General features: G+C 38.2%; 1 protein-coding gene across 1 annotated transcript in view; it reads right to left on the minus strand.

The window, feature by feature from the left end:
* Positions 1 to 5,577: 5,577 nt before the first annotated feature.
* LOC135092890 (uncharacterized) overlaps positions 5,578 to 20,000 on the minus strand; it is a 20,647-nt gene continuing 6,224 nt past the window's right edge. The window contains exons 4-7 of the mRNA XM_063991660.1: positions 19,329 to 19,620; positions 18,109 to 18,216; positions 17,349 to 17,540; positions 5,578 to 15,955 (exon numbers count right to left, since the gene is read on the minus strand). Of these exons, the coding sequence (XP_063847730.1) occupies positions 15,755 to 15,955; positions 17,349 to 17,540; positions 18,109 to 18,216; positions 19,329 to 19,620 (793 nt within the window). The 3' untranslated portion in view covers positions 5,578 to 15,754. The remainder of the gene's footprint in view (positions 15,956 to 17,348; positions 17,541 to 18,108; positions 18,217 to 19,328; positions 19,621 to 20,000) is intronic.

Genomic DNA, 20,000 nt, shown 5'->3' on the forward strand with positions numbered 1-20,000 from the left:
CTGTTTACCTGTTTCTTTGTTTTTCTTTCTTTATGTATGTATGTATGTACGTATGTATGTATGTATGTATGTATGTTTTTGTTTCTGTTTGATCGTTTGTCCGTCTGTCTGTCTGTTCGTATGTCTGTTCGTATGTCAGTTTGTTTGTTTGCCGGTTTGTTCGTCTGTCTGTTTGTTCGTCTGTCTGTTTGTTTGCCGGTTTGTCTGTCTGATTGCCTCTATGTCTGTGATAGTTTGTCTGTTGGCTTGCGTTCGTCTGTTATTATTATCATTATTATTATTATTATTATTATTATTATTATTATTATTATTATTATTATTATTATTATTATTTCTTCACTTGTTTTGCATCTCATGTAAAATCAAAGAGTCAACTGTGAAGACTGGATTATTGCTCTCTCTCTCTCTCTCTCTCTCTCTCTCTCTCTCTCTCTCTCTCTCTCTCTCTCTCTCTCTCTCTCTCTCTCTCTCGTTGCGTAAGGAAACATTGCGTAATTCTCTCAGCACTTCAATAAAAATTGTATCGCAGTCCTAACTTTGTCCGGCTACTGCTTGTGCTACTTCTGCTGCTACTACTACTACTACTACTACTACTACTGTTGTTTTTCTATAACTACTACTACTACTACTACTACTACCACTGTTGCTTTTCTATAACTACTACTACTACTACTACTACAACTACTATTATTACTACTACTACTACTACTACTACCATCACCACCACCACCATTACTACTGCACAACAACAACAACAACAACAAGAGAAAGAAAAAAACAAGAAAGAAAGAACACTAAAGTCAACACTAAAGAAATAAAGACCAAAGAGAGAGAAAAGAAAAAAATTACTGGAAAGGTAGAAAGAGAAAAAAAATAAATATGAACAAACGAACGAACAAACTCACTCACTCACTCACTCACACCCTCACTCACTAACTAACTATTTAAGTAAGTAACCAGTTAATTAACCTACTAACTAACCAACACACTGACTAACTAAATAAATAAACAAACAAATGAGTGAATACATAAATTAATTAAAAGACACAAAATACGAAAAATAATGAAAACGGACAAGTCAATGAGCGAATCAGCGAAGCAAACTGGTTATGAAAGAGAGAGAGAGAGAGAGAGAGAGGAGAGAGTGAGAGAGAGAGAGAGAGAGAGAGAGAGAGAGACTTAATATTTCCCCTTAATCTTTACCCTTTACTTTCCTTTTTTATTCCTTTTCTCTTGCGTCCCTTTAAAAATAGGAATAAAACAAAAATACATGTATAATCACTACTATTATTACTACTATCCTAACTTTACTAACCTGTTTAAGTAAGTGTCGTTGCGTCCCTAAAGTAGCAGAGGTCCGCTAATTAAGGGACAGGTGAGTTGAGAGCAGGCGTTCCGCAAGGAGGTTTAAAAGGTCCCTGGGAGAATCGAGGAGAAGCAGCGGCGTACACCCTCACCTCACGAGAGACACAGCGTCACTGAGCCAGGTGAGCAGCTTGCCTCCAGCAGGGAATCGTTGGGATGTAAAGGTTGGCTTGTGTTAGTGTGCGTGCGTGCGTGCGTGTGTGTGTAATTACCAGAGTATCTATTTATATTTTCTGTACATTTTTGTTATCTTTATTCCTATTTCTTTTTTTTTTTTTTTTTGCTATTTGTTTACTTATTTTCGAAAGATGCACACTCCAAAATGAAACTAGAAGCTACCTATTTAAATATTACGTGTTTCTGTTTACCTTTTATTGTTTCTATTCATGTCTCCTTCTCATCACTTACTTTCATATTTATTTATTTATTTATTTATTTATCCATTTACTTATCTAAAAAAAAAAGACGCACGCTCCAAAAGGAAAACAAAAGCTAATCGATGTTTGTCTATTTTTGTTTCTATTTATTTTCTCTTTTTTTTCAAGGGTTTGTGGGAATCCCTGCTGGTTCGTGGAAAGGGTGATAAAAACTGTTCATTAGCACATGAGTAGGACAGAGAAAGAGAGAGAGAGAGAGAGAGAGAGAGAGAGAGAGAGAGAGAGAGAGAGAGAGGAGAGAGAGAGAGGAGAGAGAGAGAGAGAGAGAGAGAGAAGAGGAGGAGGAGGAGGAGGAGGAGCAGGAGGAGGAGAAGGAAGAGGAAGAGGAGGAGGTTTTCCTGGAATTAATTGAAATCTGAAAGTACGTACACTACTACTACTACTACTACTACTACTACTACTACTACTACTAAATCGATAAGAAAGAAAGGATCAATGAGGTAGGATTTTGCAGTAGTAGTAGTAGTAGTAGTAGTAGTAGGAAAGATAAGATAGCAGGAAGCGATAGTAGATCTTTTGCTGAGGTGCATTGAGATCTTTTTGCCGCAACTACTACTACTACTACTATTACTACCAATGCTGCTGCTGCTACTACTACTACTACTACTACTACTACTACTACTACTACTACTACTACTGTCAACCCTTTCCTTTCACAACCCATCTTTCCTAAGTAATCGTGCGTCATTCTACTTAGTGAGAACAAGAACAACAACAACAACAACAACAACAACAACAACAACAACAACAATAACAACAACAACAACAACAGCAACAACAAGAACAAGAACAACAACAACAACAAGATAAACGAGAACAAGAACAAGAAGAACAAGAAAAGAAAACAAAAAAAACACTTTATAGGCCATGAACATGATCTTGAACTTAAAGAAAAAACAATAACAATGAAAATGAATAAAAATAACAAATAAAAAAAAGAATCGGAACTCTAACAAAAGAAATAACCCTACATTAAGACTCAATAAATAAATAAATAACAATAACACACACCGAAAAAAAAAATCACAAAAAACCGTACAATTTTTAAGAGACTCGTCAATTTACTTCGTCAATCAAAGAAAACCAATGGAAATCCCAGCATTACTTATGACGTCACCACTACAGCTCCACCTTAGCCAATCACAACACAGGAAGAGCAACAGACGCTATCATGACGTCACCATTACGTCACGCGGTCTTAGTCAATCACAGCGCAGGGTTTGTGAGTTCAAGGAAAAATGAAAGCCAAATTTCCCCACATGTCTGTACACGTTTAGATTTCCCTCGATAAATTTAGATTAAGATTATTTTTAAGTACTTTTGTGTAATGGTTTGTTGCTTCCTTGGACTTTCTATTTGTATTAGTCATTTGTGAGGTATGTCCGCCAGAGAGAGAGAGAGAGAGAGAGAGAGAGAGAGAGAGAGAGAGGAGAGAGAGAGAGGAGAGAGATTTTCAGGGTTAGCAGTCACTCGTGGGAAATTTTTTAATTGTAAAGTTCGTTTTGTTTAATTTTACGTATTTTTTTTTTACTTTATTTAACTTTACCTAACTTTGTTATTATCTTATTTCACTTTTCATTTAACTTTAATTATTCTACCTTATTTTTCTTTGTTAAGTTTTTTTTTTTTCAGACAGTCGGTCATTCAGCCAGTCAGCCAGTCACTCAGTCTGTCAGTCAGTCTGTCAGTCAACCAGTCAGCCAGCTAGCCAGTCAGTCAGTCAGTCAGCCAGTCAGCTAACCAGTCAGTCAGTCAGTCAGCCAGCCAGTCGGCCAGTCACTCAGTCTGTCAGTCAGTCAGTCAGTCAGTCAGCCAGCCAGCCAGTCAGCCAGTCAGTCAGTCATCCAGTCAGTCAGTCAGTCAGCCAGTCAGTCAGTCAATCCCTCAGTCAGTCAGTCAGTCAGTCAGTCAGCCAGTCAGTCAGCCAGTCAGTCAGTCAGTCAGTCAGCCAGTCAGTCAGCCAGCCAGTCAGTCAGTCAGTCAACCAGCCAGCCAGCCAGTCAGTCAGTCAGTCAGCCAGCCAGTCAGTCAGCCAATCAGTCAGCCAGTTAGTTAGCCAGCCAGCCAGTCAGTCAGTCAACCAGTCAGCCAGCCAGCCAGTCAGCCAGTCAGTCATCCAGTCAGTCAGTCAGTCAGTCAGTCACAGCAAACACGCATGAAGGTCTGTGTGTCTGTGTGTCTGTCTATATTTCTTTCCTCTTCCTCTTCCTCCTTCTCTTCCTCTTCCTCCTTTTCTCGCTCTAATTCTCCTTTATATCTTCCTTCTTCCTCATTTTTTTGTTCATTTTTCTTCCTCCTCTTCTTTTTCTTCTTCTGTTCCTCTTCATATTTGCCTAGTGACTGATTCTTCCTCCTCCTCCTCCTGCTCCTCCTCCTTTTCCCTCCCCTCCTCCTTTGTTTTACTCTACTTCTTATGTTTCTTCCTCCTCATCTTCTTCTGTTACACTTTTTTTCATTATTATTATCTCCTCATATTTCTTCGTCATCTTTTCTTCTTCTTCTTCTTCACTTTCTTCTCTTCTTCTTCCTCTCGTTCTACTTTTCTTCTTTCTCTATATGTTCTTCTTCTTCCTTCTCCTCTTCATCTTCTTCCTCCTCCAGTTGTTTGATACTCTCTCTCTTTGTATTATTCTTTCTTCTTTCCTTTTCCCTTTTTTTCCATTTTTCTCTCTTCTTCTTCCTCTTCCTCTTTCTCATTTACTCTTCTCCTTTCTTGTTTTTCTACTTTGTTTTCTTCCATTCTTCTCCGTCATCTTCTTTATCATCTTTTATTTCGTAGTTTATTTCCATTCCTCTTCTTCCTCTTTTTCTTCCTCTTCTTCTTCTTCTTCTTCTTCTTCTTCTTATTATTATTATTATTATTATTATTATTATTATTATTATTATTATTATTATTATTATTAATAACTTTTGTATTGTCTTACGTTTTCTTTCACATTAATCTTTACATTATTCTCTTTCTTACATTCCTTTGCATTTTTAGTTTTCATCATTATTACTTTCTCATTTCTTTCTCATTTCCTTAGTCTTTTTTCTTGATTTCCAGGGGTTTTTTTTTCTCTGTTTATTTATCTGTTTATTTTATTTCTTTCACATTCCCTATCATCACTTTTTTCTCCACCTCTATCTTTATCATCCTCCTCTTCTTCTCTAGTTCCTTTGCGTCTCATCTCCCAAATTTTCCTTCTTTTTTTCCTCTTCTTGGGATTTCCTAGTACTGCTCTCTCTCTCTCTCTCTCTCTCTCTCTCTCTCTCTCTCTCTCTCTCTCTCTCTCTCTCTCTCTCTCTCTCTGTGCGCCGGAAGTGTGGGGGGCGAAAGCAAATAGTCAAAGGTGTGTGTGTGTGTGTGTGTGTGTGTGTGTGTGATGCTATTATTGCTACTACTACTGCTATTACTACTGTTGTCGTTGTTGTTGTTGTGGGTGGTGGTGGTGGTGGTGGTAAATTGACTACTACTACTACTACTACTACTACTACTACTACTATTGTTGCTTTTCTGAAACTACTGCTACTACTACTACTACTACTACTACTACTACTATTACTACTGCTAATTAAATATCGTATATCATCAATAAGATACAAGAAGGACTGCTTAGATACGACATAAATCAAATAATAAGAATAAAATAAATAAGATAAAAATAAAAACAAAAAAGAATAGAAAAGGAGAGAGAGAGAGAGAGAGAGAGAGAGAGAGAGAGAGAGAGAGAGAGAGAGAGAGAGAGAGAGAGAGAGAGAATCACAACCCAAGGTGCGATAATTAAGACAACAGTTAATGGTACAAATTTATTAATATAATACACTTTGCTTTAATAATTCCTTCACACCTGTATTTACCTCGTCACCCAGGTAAGCAAGCCGTGTGTGCCTACTTTAATTAACAGGTAAGTAGTAGAAGTAGTAGTAGTAGTAATAGTAGTAGTAGTAATAGGTCATTGTTGTCGTTTCTGTAGTGGTAATAGTCTAAGAAAGGTAACACTAGTAGTAGTAGTAGTAGTAGTAGTAGTCTAAGAAAGGTAACAATATTATTATTATTATTATTATTAGTAGTAGTAGTAGTAGTAGTAGTAGTAGTAGTTATAGCAATTGTTGTCGTATTTGTAGTAGTAGTAGTAGTAGTAGTAGTCTCAATTCTTTATCATCATTCAAAACACCGTAAAAAAATTACAAAGACGAAAAAAACAAAACGATCACCAGTTAATTTTCCGTTATAGGTAAAAAGAACCATTAAGAAGACTGTTGTATATAAATCAGACAAAAAAAAAAAAAACATGCTTAAAGAAAAATAATGTTCAGTAAAGGAAAGGATTAATAATACACAAAAGGAGAGAACGCGTCTGTTTGATTTCCTTCGTTCGTCTGTCTGTCTGTGTGTCTGAGTGGGGGAGGAGAAATTAAGTGATGAATATTATAACGGTTAGTTGTATGTTCTATTAAATGCCTTTTCATTATTAGTAGTATTTGTATTGTGTATTTCACAATCTCTCTCTCTCTCTCTCTCTCTCTCTCTCTCTCTCTCTCATACAAGAATATTTATTTATTTATATTTTCTTTTCATATAATGTCTTGAAATTCTAAAATATTTTCCATTTTTTGTGTATTCCTTTTTTTCATTTTATTGTTATTTTTATTTTATGAATTCTGTTTTGATTTTCAGTAATAACTTTTATTTTGTATTTATATTTATTTTCCTTATTCTTATCATTGTCCCTTTTCTTATTTTCATCTTATCTTTGTCCTTTTCTCATAATTCTTTGAACTCAATAGTTTTCTTTATTTTTTCATCAATTTGCTACGATCTATTTATTATTATTTTTTTTATTATTATTATTTGTTGTGCTATTTTAATTCGAGTTAATTCAGTATTTAGTGCGTCTTTTTTGTTATTAGTTTTATTTCACATCTATTTACTATTTTCTTTATTACCGCCACCTTCCTATCTTTGTATAATGGATGGCTCTTATTTCCTCGTTACCTTCAAACTGACAGACAGCAGCTGGTCATGAAAGGTGGCCAGGGAAAGATTACTCCGTCTGTACCGAGTCACTCCCCTGTGTGTTTTTATTTTGTTTTTTTCTGTGCTTTTGAGTACAAAGCTGTCCTTGAGGTGACAAGCAGGATGACTGTTACACTTCACACACACACACACACACACACAAAGGCAGAAAGAAAATTAACACTTACATCACAAACACACACACGCACACACAAAGAAATTCGACACCACATACAACTAGACAAACACACATACACACACCTACACACACAAAAATGCGCACATATATGTATGCATGAACACACACATACACACACTTACAGTCATGCATGCACGCAAGACTAACCTCTGCCGTACACAATCTCACGCTTACACACACACACACACATACACACACACACACACAGTATCAAAGAATATAAAAGAAATAACAAATCTTAATGACAAAAATATAATAATCACACAGGAATAAATGCAGAATGAGAGATGACACAAGTACAATTAATTCTCCAGAGTAAATTAAATGCAAGAGTGACAATAAATGCATTACACAAAACTTAAACATTAATTCGGAGGAAAAAAAAATATTACAAAGTTGCTTTGATTAACCTGAGAAACAATACAAGTGACTCTCCTTCACCTACAAGATTAGAACAGGAAAGATGAAGAAACTGGTCATGTAACAGAGTGAAGGATGAATTAGGTAGATTTGAATAGAGTGGAATAGACTCAATAATCAGGCTGTTAGTGATGAGTCAATAAATTAAAATAGACAAGTTTATGCAAATGGATAATAGAACGATGAATAGATTAGACTGCAATAGACTCAGTAATCAGGCAAAGATGATAAACAAAATTCTCAGGATGGAACAAGAAATAATGGATTAAAGCTTGAAAAATCTAGGTTCAAGAAAGAGATAGGAAGGCATTGCTTCTCAAATAGTTGTGGATGAATAGAATGAACTCAGTAATCAGGCTGTTAGTGCTGAGTCAATAGGGAGGTTTAAAAAGATCAGACAAATATATGGACAGGGATGACAGGTGGAAATAGGCAGGTATGTTCTGTACAGGGACTGCCACGTGTAGGCAAGATAGCTCCCTGCACCAACTCTTGCGTTCTAATCAATAAACAGCAAACTCAATAATACTTAAACTTATGGCAGTTTCTCAGATCTGAAGGCCGTTACAGTGGGATCTCTTAGGTCGTTAGAGAGAGAAAGCCATTCAGTAACTAATATTCAAACAGTAATTAACATTTTTACCAGTTTCTCTATATTTATCAGCCTTACTGTGTGTTCCACCCAGCATTCATTGTACCAAAGTCAACTGTGGTTTTAAATGTACACTAAATATACTTAGTGGTATGACTTAGTGGGCTGCCTTGAGAACTGTGGCAGGAAGGGAGGTGAAGAGAGGCATTGGGTGGCTGGTGCTCAGTGAGGCAGTGTGGTGAGAAGGTAATGTGATGTGATGAGGGAGGGGGAGATGGTAAAGGAAGGAAAAGGAATGAAGGGAGGAAAGGAAGGTGATGGGAAATGGTGGGATGACAGATAGGTGGATAAATGAAGGGAGAATGAGAAAGATAGGAAGAATGGGAGAAATTAATGTGAAATGCTGGGATGAGAGAAAAGATGATTAAATGAAGGAAGAATGAGGGAGGAAAGAGGAATGAGAAAGTACAATGTGAAATGATGAAGAAGGAAAAACATGACAATAAAGAAAGATAGAGGATAGAAAAAAAATAATGCGAAATGATAAGGAAAGATAGGATAGTAAAGAAAGACAGAGAATGAAGAAAGAATGAGGAGAGTAATGTAAAATGATGAGAAGGAAAGATGCAATAATAAAGAAGGACAAAGAATAAAGGAAGAATGAAAAGTTGCAAAAAGCTAAGTGGAAGAAAGAGGAGAAGGAAGAAGAGGAAGAAGGAGAGGAGGAAAAAAGAAAGAAAAAATTGAAAAACAGCATCACTGTGGAACACAAAAAAAGATACAAGTAATAATAAAAATAAAATTACAATAAAAATAACCTGGAATGACTGGACGGAATGAACTGAAAGAAAGAAGAAGAAGAAGAAGAAGAAGAAGAAGAAGAAGAAGAAGAAGAAGAAGAAGAAGAAGAAGAAGAAGAAGAAGAAGAAGAAGAAGAAGAAGAAGAAGAAGAAGAAGAAGAAGAAGAAGAGGAAGAGGAGGAGAGAGAAGAAACAACAAAATCTTACTGAACATTAAAAAAAAGGCACAATTAATAATAAAATAAAAATACAAGACTAAAAAAAAAAAAAAATAATGATTGAAAAGAATGTGTCAAATGGAAAAGGAGGAGGAGGAGGAGGAGGAGGAGGACAATAATAAAAAGGTGTCACAATAGAAAATCATAATAAACAGCAGCTGCATTAAAAATAAAAAATAATAATAATTTGTAGCTGGAATGGAGCCTGAAGGACGAGAGAGAGAGAGAGAGAGAGAGAGAGAGAGAGAGAGAGAGAGAGAGAGAGAGAGAGAGAGAGAGAGAGAGAGAGAGAGAGAGAGAGAGAGAGAGAGAGAGAGAGAGAGAGAGAGTAAACAGAGAAGAAAAAGGAAAAAAAGGAGAAAAGAAAAAAAAAGGAAGAGAACAAGAAAAAGAAAAATGAAAAAAGAAAATAGAAAAAGAGAAAGGCAGAAAAAGAAAAGGAAGAAAAGAAAAAGAAAAGAAAGATAAAAGGAAAAAAGAAAAAGGAAGAAAAGGGAAAAAAGAAAACAAAATAAGCGATATGGAAAAAAGAAAAAAGAAAAAAAATATAAAGGAAGGAAAAAAAGAATGAAAAATGATGATGACTGCAGGTTTGTGATGAATGATGGAGGGAAGAGTGAGGCAAGGTGGAATGATGGATGGTGGAAGTGTGGAGGAGAGGCTGTGAAGGAGAAGGAATGAACCATGAAGAAGAGGAAGAAGAAGAAGAAGAAGAGGAAGGAAAGAACAAACTTACTTCACACATGATAGATTGTAAAGGGAGAGAATCAATACTTTTCTTTCTCTTTTTTTTGTCAGTTCTCCTCAGTTCTCCCTCTAACCTAACCTAAACTAACCAAACCTAATCTAACTTAATGTAACCTAACCTAACCAAATCTAGCTTAACCTAACCTAATCTAATCTAGCATGACATGACTAAACCTAATCTAACCTATTGCAGTGTAACCAAATTTAGTACAATCTAATTTAATCAAATCTAATGTAATCTAACCTAACCTAGTCTAATCTAACTTAACCTAACCTAACCAAATCTAGCATAAGCTTACTTAACCTAATCTAACCTAAGCTGATCTAACTTGTATTATCACTTATTCCATTCCATGATTTAAACTGCACACACACACACACACACACACACACACACACACACACAGTAATCCTAAGCACCTCCTTTTAAATGCATAAATCTCCATTCTCATTTTCTCAGTTCCATTTCCTCCCTGCCTTCTGAATAAAAACACTAATACAATACCTTTAAACACTCTAAGCTCAAAACGAAGCTTCATCTACCAGCTTATCTACCCGAAAGTTTATAAATGATCTACTAAGGCCTTATTTTGAGAGGCGCAGAAGCTTGGTGAGGCTTCATATGTTTCTAAATGCATGAGTCCTTTACTGAGTCCTTTACAGCATTAGCCGGGTGAGTGTTTGTTTTGTAGAGCTTTGAGCGAGTGCACTTGTGGGGGACGCAAAGGGGGCGGGGGGGGGGGGACGCTGGATTCTCAAACACGCCTCTCAACGCGACTGTTTTCAAAGGCTACAGGAGTGGTGATTAGCAGGGTTTGCATGGGTGTTTGTTTTCTTTATTTCTTGAACTATCACTGGAATTATGAAAATGCTTCAAAACCCCTATAACTTCCACTAGAGTCTGCTAAACTATTGCTGAAGTCATGAAAACACCTTTAAAACCCCAATAACTTCCACTAAAACCATGAAAACACCCTTAAAAATCCCAATAATTTCCACTAGAACTATGAAAACACCCTTGAAAATGCCAATAACTTTGCAAGAACCACAAAAACACCCTTGAAAACCCCAATAACTTCCACTAGAACCATGAAAACCCCAATGAACACCACAAAAACACCTTTGAAAACCCCAATAACTTCCCCTAAAACCACAAAAAACACCCTTGAAAACCCCATCTCCTTCCACAAGAGCCTTACAAAACCAGTCAAGATAAGATGTGGACAAGTTTGAGCATCCAGTCTGTAAACTAACGACTCTCTATTTTAGTTATAATATACTTTGGCATGTGTATTAATGTCTCTCCTTTCCCTTTGAGTTCTGGAGGTCACTAGGTCACCACTACACTACAGCATCGAACAACCTTAAGACGGCACACAGTCGCGGTTAATTAGTCCCTAACTACCGAACGAGGCAATTAACATCAAAAATACACTTTCCGAACGGTTAAATCACCCGATGGCTTCGCGGATTAGCGGCGAACACACAAACAAATAAACAAGGAAAGCAATTAATTCACGTTGCTTACAGTTAAAGTATGTATATATATGTATATTTATGTATACTAGGCAAAGTGGTGAGGTCTACAAGGCAACGCGGAGAGTGTATGTACAGGTGTGACTCGTATGATGAGGGGGACGATGAAGGGAAGGTGATAAGAAGAGGGCTTGACAAGGTGAGGACACAGCCTGGTGGTGAAACAGGGATATAGGTAATGTTTGGACACAGGACAGGTGAAAAAAGGGTAAAAGATAAGATGAAGATACATGGGAAGATTTTGGTAAGTTTCGGACACAAGAATAATGAAAGAACAGGTCTAGATATCAGGGCACAGGGCAGGTAAAAGATGGGAAGTCTGAATAAGATGAGGACAGAGAGAGAGAGATTTTGGTAAGTTTCAGGCACAAGAATGATGAAAAAACAGGTCTAGACAAAATTAGGACACAGGGCAGGTAAAAGATCAGAGGTCTAGATAAGATAAGGACATAAAAAGAGATTCTGGTAAGTTTAAGACACAGAAATTACAAAAGAAAGGGAAGTTTTGACAAGATTAGGGCAGATGAATGATGGAAAAAGATCTAGACAAGGTGAGGATACAGGAAACAGGGAACAGGGCTGGGAAAACATGGTAGGGTGGAAAGATGATGGTAGTGTTGGCAGGATATATATGGCAGGGCTAGTAATGGGTATGGTAGTGTAGAGACAAGGGTAAGTGTCGACAGGATGTAAGATGACAAGGATGGCAAGGGAGGTGACAGGGTGCAGATGACAAGGGTGGCAGAGATGGCAGGGTGTACAGGGATATTTTAAAACACTTCTTAAATATGGATCACCCTTTTCTTTCTCTGCCAGAGCCCCTGTTACACCACTAAGACAAAGGTATGTGCTGGCAGGGTGTGGGTTGACAAGGGTGGATAGGGTTGGCATGGTGTAGAGTGATAGGGTCACTTCATAGAGAGAAATGGAAAGGTCTATGATAACAGGGTGGCGTGTGCTGGCAGGGTGGAGTGACAGGGATAGCTAGGATTGGCAAGGTTTGAGAGGACAGGGGTAGGTTGAATAGGCAGGATGAATGGAAGGGGTAGCTATGATTGGCAAGATGACAGGGTTAGGTAGGATTGGCAAGGTTTGAGATGACAGGAGTAGCTAGGATTGACAAGATGAGATGACAGGGGTGACAAGTGTTGGTAGGGTGAATGACAGGGGTAGCTAGAATTGGCAAGATAAAAATGACAGGGATAGGTTGGATTGGCAGGGTGAATGGCAGGGGCAGCTGGGATTGGCATGATGAGGTGATAGGGGTGACTAGTGTTAGCAGGGTGAATGACAGAGGTGGCTAGAATTGGCAGGGTATAAAATGACATGGGTAGCTGATATAGGGAGACTAATGAGAAAGGGAGACAAAGGAACACAATAATAATTTACAGATGATGCAAAACAGGAGAAAGAATAAAGGAGTGCATGAGAGAAAAAGGAGGAAAGAGAACAAAAAAATAAGGAGTCAGATATAAAGTTGAGGGGAGAAGAATAAAGGGAAGTAGTTGATAAAGGGGGAACAATACTGATGGGAAACGGTGATGGGAAACTGAACAAAAGCATGGGAGGTGTGCTTTATGTAGAAGCCTCAAGAAAAAAATAAATAAATAAATACGTTTTTTTCCCTCACATAGCTAAAAATGTTCAGTCTTTTGGTGCATACAACAGCGTAGCATACATAGCATTACTATTTCTGTATTAGCAAGTGTATATAGTATCTTACATATCACTCATAGCTTTAAGTATAGATATAAGCTGTTTTTATGCTTATCACTCAAGAAATGGGCTTTGCTGTGGGTGTGTGTGGCCAGCCGTGGTGTGCCTAAGCTCCTGGAGTGTGGCAGGGTGGTAAACGAGACTGTCCTTTCCAACAGGGGCTGACGGGAATGTGTGTGTGTGTGTGTGTGTGTGTGTGTGTGTGTGTGTGTGTGTGTGTGTGTGTGTGTGTGTGTGTGTGTGTGTGTGTGTGTGTGTGTGTGTGTGTGTGTGTGTGTGTGTGTGTGTGTGTGTGTGTGTGTGTGTGTGTGTGTGTGTGTGTGTGTGTGTGTGTGTGTGTGTGTGTGTGTGGTGTCCTGAGTGGGACTGCTGGCCTGGTGTGTAGACAGACTGTTATTCCTGTATGGGTGAGTGAATATAGTGTGTTTATCTTCCATATCACTGGTTTTAGATATATATATAATAGCTGTTTCTTACTTATTACTTAAGACACAAATATTCTTTTCCAAAACACTTATGGAGTTATTCTTTTAAGTGTAGGAGTATTAAGTGAACATAATGGTTACTGTTTCCACTTATCATTTGTAAGTATTCCTTTAAAACAACACTTAAATGGAGTTACGTTAAGCATATGTGAGTTTTAAGCGACAAAAAATAATGCTTGTTTTAAAGACCAACACTGAAGGGACACAAATGCTCTTGAAAGCGTCACTTGCTGAAATACTTAAGTGCATCTACCACAAAATCACTTAAGACATGTTAAATATGAGTATAAATGTAATGACTGTTTTCACACCATCTATACAGTCCCAAAAACAATGCATAAAAAATTGATAAGTTTTGGGATCTTTTAAACATTTCTTCCCATTGCAAAAATTCCATAAGCCCATTTCAATACATTTTTTGGGGACAAAGAGATAGAGAATGTCCCAGATATCTCACACTCCATTAGGGCACCTCTACATGACACCCCAACACTGCCATAGGTGCACCATACCACCATACACATTTCAATACAATTTTGGGACAGAAGTATAGAATGTCCCAAATAAACTGACCCCCACATTAAGACTTCTTGTATGGGGCACCTCTCTTGTTCTGGCCCCCATAAAACACCCATAAGTGCACCATACACCCATTACCCATTTCAGTACAATTACGGGACACAAGCAAAGAATGTCCCAAAGAAACTGACCTCCCACATTAGAGCTTCTTGTATGGGACACTTCTCCAGTTCCACGTCCCATACCACCCCATAAATGCACCATACCCACTACCCATCACCACATTTCAATACAATTGTGGGACACAAGTATGGAATGTCCCAAATAAACTGTTCCCCACATTAGAACACCCCTCTAAATCAACACCCCACAACACCACTACAAACGTACCAAACATGCCCTCCCTTGGACACCACCAAATAACATCATGAGGTCGGATATGTCAAAAATATGAACTCAACTTGTGACACCTCTGGGACACGACACAATGTCCCAAACACCCCCAAACACCTTAACTCTACACCAGCAGACACCCCCATGCAACACCACTGCCGTAACACTATTTGGACACCGCTGGGAGGCAATGAAATGTCCCAACACCTTAATTATAATCCCATTAGCCATTAGGACACCTTGAGAGAGGATGACTGGGATTGTATGCCCTAAAATCAATCACAACCCAATTTAGGACACCCTGAAAAAAGCACTGTGGATAAAAATGCCCTAAAAATATGACCATACCCCAAATTTAGGGCACCATTGGGACTGACATGCCCTAAACACACTGCCAAAGTCCCATTACCTAATTAGGACACTTTTAAAGAGAGCAGTTGGGATAAAAAATGCCTTAAAAACAATCTTTTCCTAATTTAGCACATCATTACAGGGCACAATTAGGGTTCGAGCTGCACTAAACACAAGAACAAAATCCCATTACCCACTTAGGACACTTTTAAAGGATGCAATCAAGATAAAAATGCCCTAAAAACAATCTTCCCCCAATTTAAGGCATCATTACAGAACATAATTAGGATTGAGATGTCCTAACCTAACTACACTGAGCACTGAAAAAACCTTATTAGGACACCTTTAAAGGGAATAATGAGGAAAAAAAGTATAAAAATGTCCTAAAATCACCATACTCCAATTTAGGACACCAACAGATGCAAGATGGAGCCAAAATATTCTACACACACCTGTACCAAAACCTCATTAGGGCACACCTCACTTAGAATCTTTCACTGCATCTGTAATGGGACACTAATGGTGGTGCAGTGTCCTTAACCACACCTTGAATTAATACCTCATTCAGACACTGTGTAAATTGTCCCACTTGAAAACGAGAAAAGAAAAAAAATAGAAAAAACGAAAAACAAGGAAAAGGAAAAGGAAGAAAAAAGAAAAAAAGAATGTAATAAAACAGAAAAAGGAAAAAAACAGAAGAAAAGGGCAAGGAAAAGGAAGAAAAGATGAAGAAAAAAATGAAAAAGAAAATTTGTAAAAAAGCAGGAAAAGAAAAAAAAATCCCCCTCAAAAAAAAAGAAAAAAAAGAAAAAAAAAAACAGATTTGAATACCATGGGGCAGACCAGCACCTCACCACATGCCTTAACACCACCACACACCACCACACTCCACCACAACCTCAGGAAAGTGACGCAGTGTGGGCCAGACATCCTACAGCTCCCTCAGATCCTTCCTACAGATCCTACAGGGCACACAGTCACCAATAAAAGGACTTCTGCAGAAAACTGGAGGCGCTCGAGATCCAGGTGGTGGCGGTCTCCATGAAAGATCCACTAGGAGCCATTGCAGAGTGGGCGTCCTTGATGTCGAAGTCCTCCTCCGGCAGGTAGTCAGGGAGGTCCTCTACTGGGGAGGTGGTAGTGGAGTCTGTCGGAGTCTTGCCCAGTGGTATGATCTCCTGTTGAGGTATAGGTGTTGTTGTTGTTGTTGTTGTTGTTGTTGTGTGTTTAAAGGCAGTCACATGAGACAACTTTACTCGCTGCTACAACTTGACAACCCACCCATCTAGCAGCCTAGTAGTCCTGTGTCTTTTGTGCAGAGTGCAGCCGTGTCAAGGGTCAGGCGCCAGTTTTAAATTAATTAATCCAGTTCACATGTACCGAAATGGGGACAAGAACTGTTGGATGAAATTGGAACTCAAAAGAAAAAAAAGTGGGTAAGGGAGTGGCTGTCAGAAGGGAAACATTGGGAGTGTCTACCAGCCTGTTGACAAAACTGGCTACAGAAGACACAGCTGGCTGCGTGAACGTCTTGTGTACCACTTCAGTGAAGTTTGAGAAGTTGCTTGATATGATTACAAAAAAAAAGAATAAATAAAAAAAAATAAATAAATAAATAAAAAATAAAAAATAAAAAATAGTGTTATGAGAACAGCAATTCTGTGTAAGACCAAACTCTTCTCACTCGCATTTCTCTTCATGTGGATTTCACTGTTTGTACCCAACAAATTCATATATTCTATAAATGTCCAAAAATCTAATGATTTAATTCCCTGACAACTTTAAAACTTGTTTGTCTGTCATATTCCAACTATGGAAAAAACTCAATAGATGACTCAGTGGTGGTCACTGCACGACTGCATGGCCACATGAAGTGACTGTGGACCCACTAGTAGGAGCAACCAGGTCATGTCACCATGAAATTGCATACTGTTGGCAAGCAAAGTTGAAACGTTTAACTTGAGTAGCTACGAGTATTTTTTAATGGCCAGTTGGTCTTGCTGGTGACAACTAACTGGTCACACTTGGCAACTCCACAGTTACTTGTCACAGCTCCTGCAGTAGTGGCAGGTAAAGGTTAAGTTTGAAAGGTATGGACTTGCAAGGTAGGCCATGTGTACATAATACACATGCATAATAATGCAACATACATACATGCTACAGACAATAATAATAATAATAATAATAATAATAATAATAATAATAATAATAATAATAATAATAATAAAAATAATAATAATAATAATAATAAATAACATAGTTATGAATGTAACAATAATAATGAAATAAAAGATAAAAAAATCATAATAATAACAAGTACAGGTAAAAGAAAGCAAATAGCAGGTATAAGTTTACACAACTTAAAAAAAAAAAAAGGTATAAATTTATACAACTTAAAAAAATAAATAAATAAAAACTCATAAACAACAACAGTAATAACAATAACCTCTCTCTCTCTCTCTCTCTCTCTCTCTCTCTCTCTCTCTCTCTCTCTCTCTCTCTCTCTCTCTCTCTCTCTCTCTCTCTCTCTCTCTCATGCACACTCACTCTCCCACTCTCCCTCACACTCACCTCCTCTCCCCTGTCATTGGTGGTGACCTGGTGTGCTGCGAGGGTCTCAGTGCGGGCCACAGCAGCAGCCAGTTTCTCCACAGACAGGTCCCTCTTCACTCGGCAGGTCACACGGGAGTGGGTCAGGTCAAACACAATGCTTATAAGACCCCTCACCCTCACCAGCTCCTCCTCAACCCTCTGGCGGTGCTCCTAGGGGTGTAAGGGGGGAGAGAGGGGTTACTGGGATGCTGGGGTGTGAAGTTGTTGGTTCTTGTTGTTATTGCTGTTGTTTACTTGTTGTTGTTTACTTGTTGGGTTGTGTTTTGTTTTGTTATTGTTTGGTTTGTTTTGTTTTTGGAATGATTTTTTGGGGTTTTATTAATTGGTAATGTCTGGAAATGGTTTTAAAGATGGTTTTTCTGTTCTTCATAGGTGTTTTTTCTTTTTTTTGTTTGTTGGTGGTCATTGTTGTTGTCGTTACTAGTGCTTTGTTTAGTATTGTTGTTTTCTTGCTTTAATGGTATTTACTGCTACTACTACTACTACTACTACTACCACCATTACTACTCCTACTACTGGTTATCATTATCATCATTTTGTTTAGTCTTCTCATTTTCTTTCATGGTACAACTACAATTACTACTACTACTACTACCAAAACTACAACAACAAAAGAACAGCAACTACCCTTACATTTCCCAACACAACTCCATTTCTACAACAACAATGACCACCACCACCACCACCACCACCACAACCACAACCACAACTGCAGTACCTGGTTGACCATTCCCTTGATAAACAGAGTCACAACCTTGGCCTTGGAGTTGTGAATGCCGAGGAAGCTGTCTCTCTTCTCCACCGAGGACTTGGCTTGACTTTCCTTCTGCGGGAAATGGAGAGAATCAGAGGGAACAAGTACACAACTAATAAATTATACACCACATAAATACAACAGCTTTAGTATACACATAAACCCATTCTTTGCCATACACCATTTCCAAGCTTCATGAAATTACTTAATACTGCTCAATCTGTAGTAAATAAAGTAACTGTAGTAGATAAAATAACTTGAGATTATCTTTGACTCCTTTGATTGTGAAAGAATATAATCCTAAATTTTTTGAGATCCTTTACTGATACACAGAACAATACCGACTTAATGCTCTGGTACTGAGAGTTTTAAATCAAGGTTCTAAGAGTTACTGTGGTGTTTAGAGAGGTTATTGTAATTATGGCAGGTAAATAGAGTTGCAAATTTTTAAAGCAAGGTTGTAAGATGTCGTGCAGTGCTTAGTGAGGTTATTGTAATTATGTTAGGTAAATAGAGTCACTTATCAGATTGTTACAGACAGGATTACAGGGAACAAGTACACACCATATAATACAAGAGCCTTAGTAAACACTACATCAAAGTAAGGTTCTAATAGGTAGTGGTGTTTTGAGAGGTTGCTGCAGTTGTTAGGTAAATAGTTACTTATCAGGTTGTTACAGACAGGATTACAGGGGACAAGAATACACCACATAACTTACACATAACTTAGTAAGCACCACATCAAAGTTCTAATAGGTACTGTAGTGTCTAGAGAGGTTATTCTAGTTATGTTAGGTAATTAGAGTCACTTATCAGGTTGTTAGTGCTGAGTGGATAAGATGGTGTTGTGTTAGGTTAGGTTTGGTAAATCATTCATAACGCGGATTCTGGTGACTGACGTGTGTGCTGAGGTTAGGTTAGGTAGCTCATAATCCAACAACGAGAAGTAAATAAAGATGACTACATAAATAAAGAAAATGAAAATAAGGTAAGATATAAATACAACCATCCCTCGTTATCACTTCAGTTTCTACAGTTTCACTTTTGTACGGATCGCTGCCAACGACAAATTCAAATAACAGAGGCAGCAATGACAGGCAGCCTACCTATGCTTACTGCTTTTCTCTTCACATTTTTACCTAATTGATAAACTAATCCGACACACAGACAGCCAGCACACTCACATCTTCCACCTTATTGGCAACATTCTCCACTTTCTCCGGCTTCTTGTCCTCCACTTCTTCCGCTTCTTTTGCAGTGGAGTCGACTTCATCCTGCTTGGTGGTGGATGGGGAGGCAGTGGAGGGAGTGGAGGAGGGAGCGCTGGAGGTGGAGGAGGGAGCGCTGGAGGAGGTGGAGGAGGATGCGCCAGTGGATTCTTTAGGCTTTTGTTCCTTGACGTGCTTGGCAAACTGCAGGCTGGTGAAGAGTCCGGCCGCCTTCTCCCTGAGCTCCTCACTGTACCTCTCCTCGTCCCTGAGAGAGAAGGCACTAGTTTGAGACACAGCACTCCACACTCACACACACATCACCCACACTCTCAGCCCTGTCAGCCCCTGGTGGAATACACACATAGCTAAAAATAAGACCTAATAAAACAGTAAAAGAAAAGAAGGCACAACACACACACACACACACACACACACACACACACACACACACACACACACACACACACACACACTTTGATACAGCAGAATAGAAAGACACAACATATATAACCACACACACACACACACACACACACACACACACACACACACACACACACACAAAAGGAGAAAAAAAAAACATAATAAAAGTGAGATATATAGAGAGAAAAACAAAAACAAATAAGAGAACAAGATAACATAACC

The sequence above is a fragment of the Scylla paramamosain genome, chromosome 41, assembly GCF_035594125.1.
Source record: "Scylla paramamosain isolate STU-SP2022 chromosome 41, ASM3559412v1, whole genome shotgun sequence".
In the NCBI taxonomy this organism is placed as follows: Eukaryota; Metazoa; Arthropoda; class Malacostraca; order Decapoda; family Portunidae; genus Scylla; species Scylla paramamosain.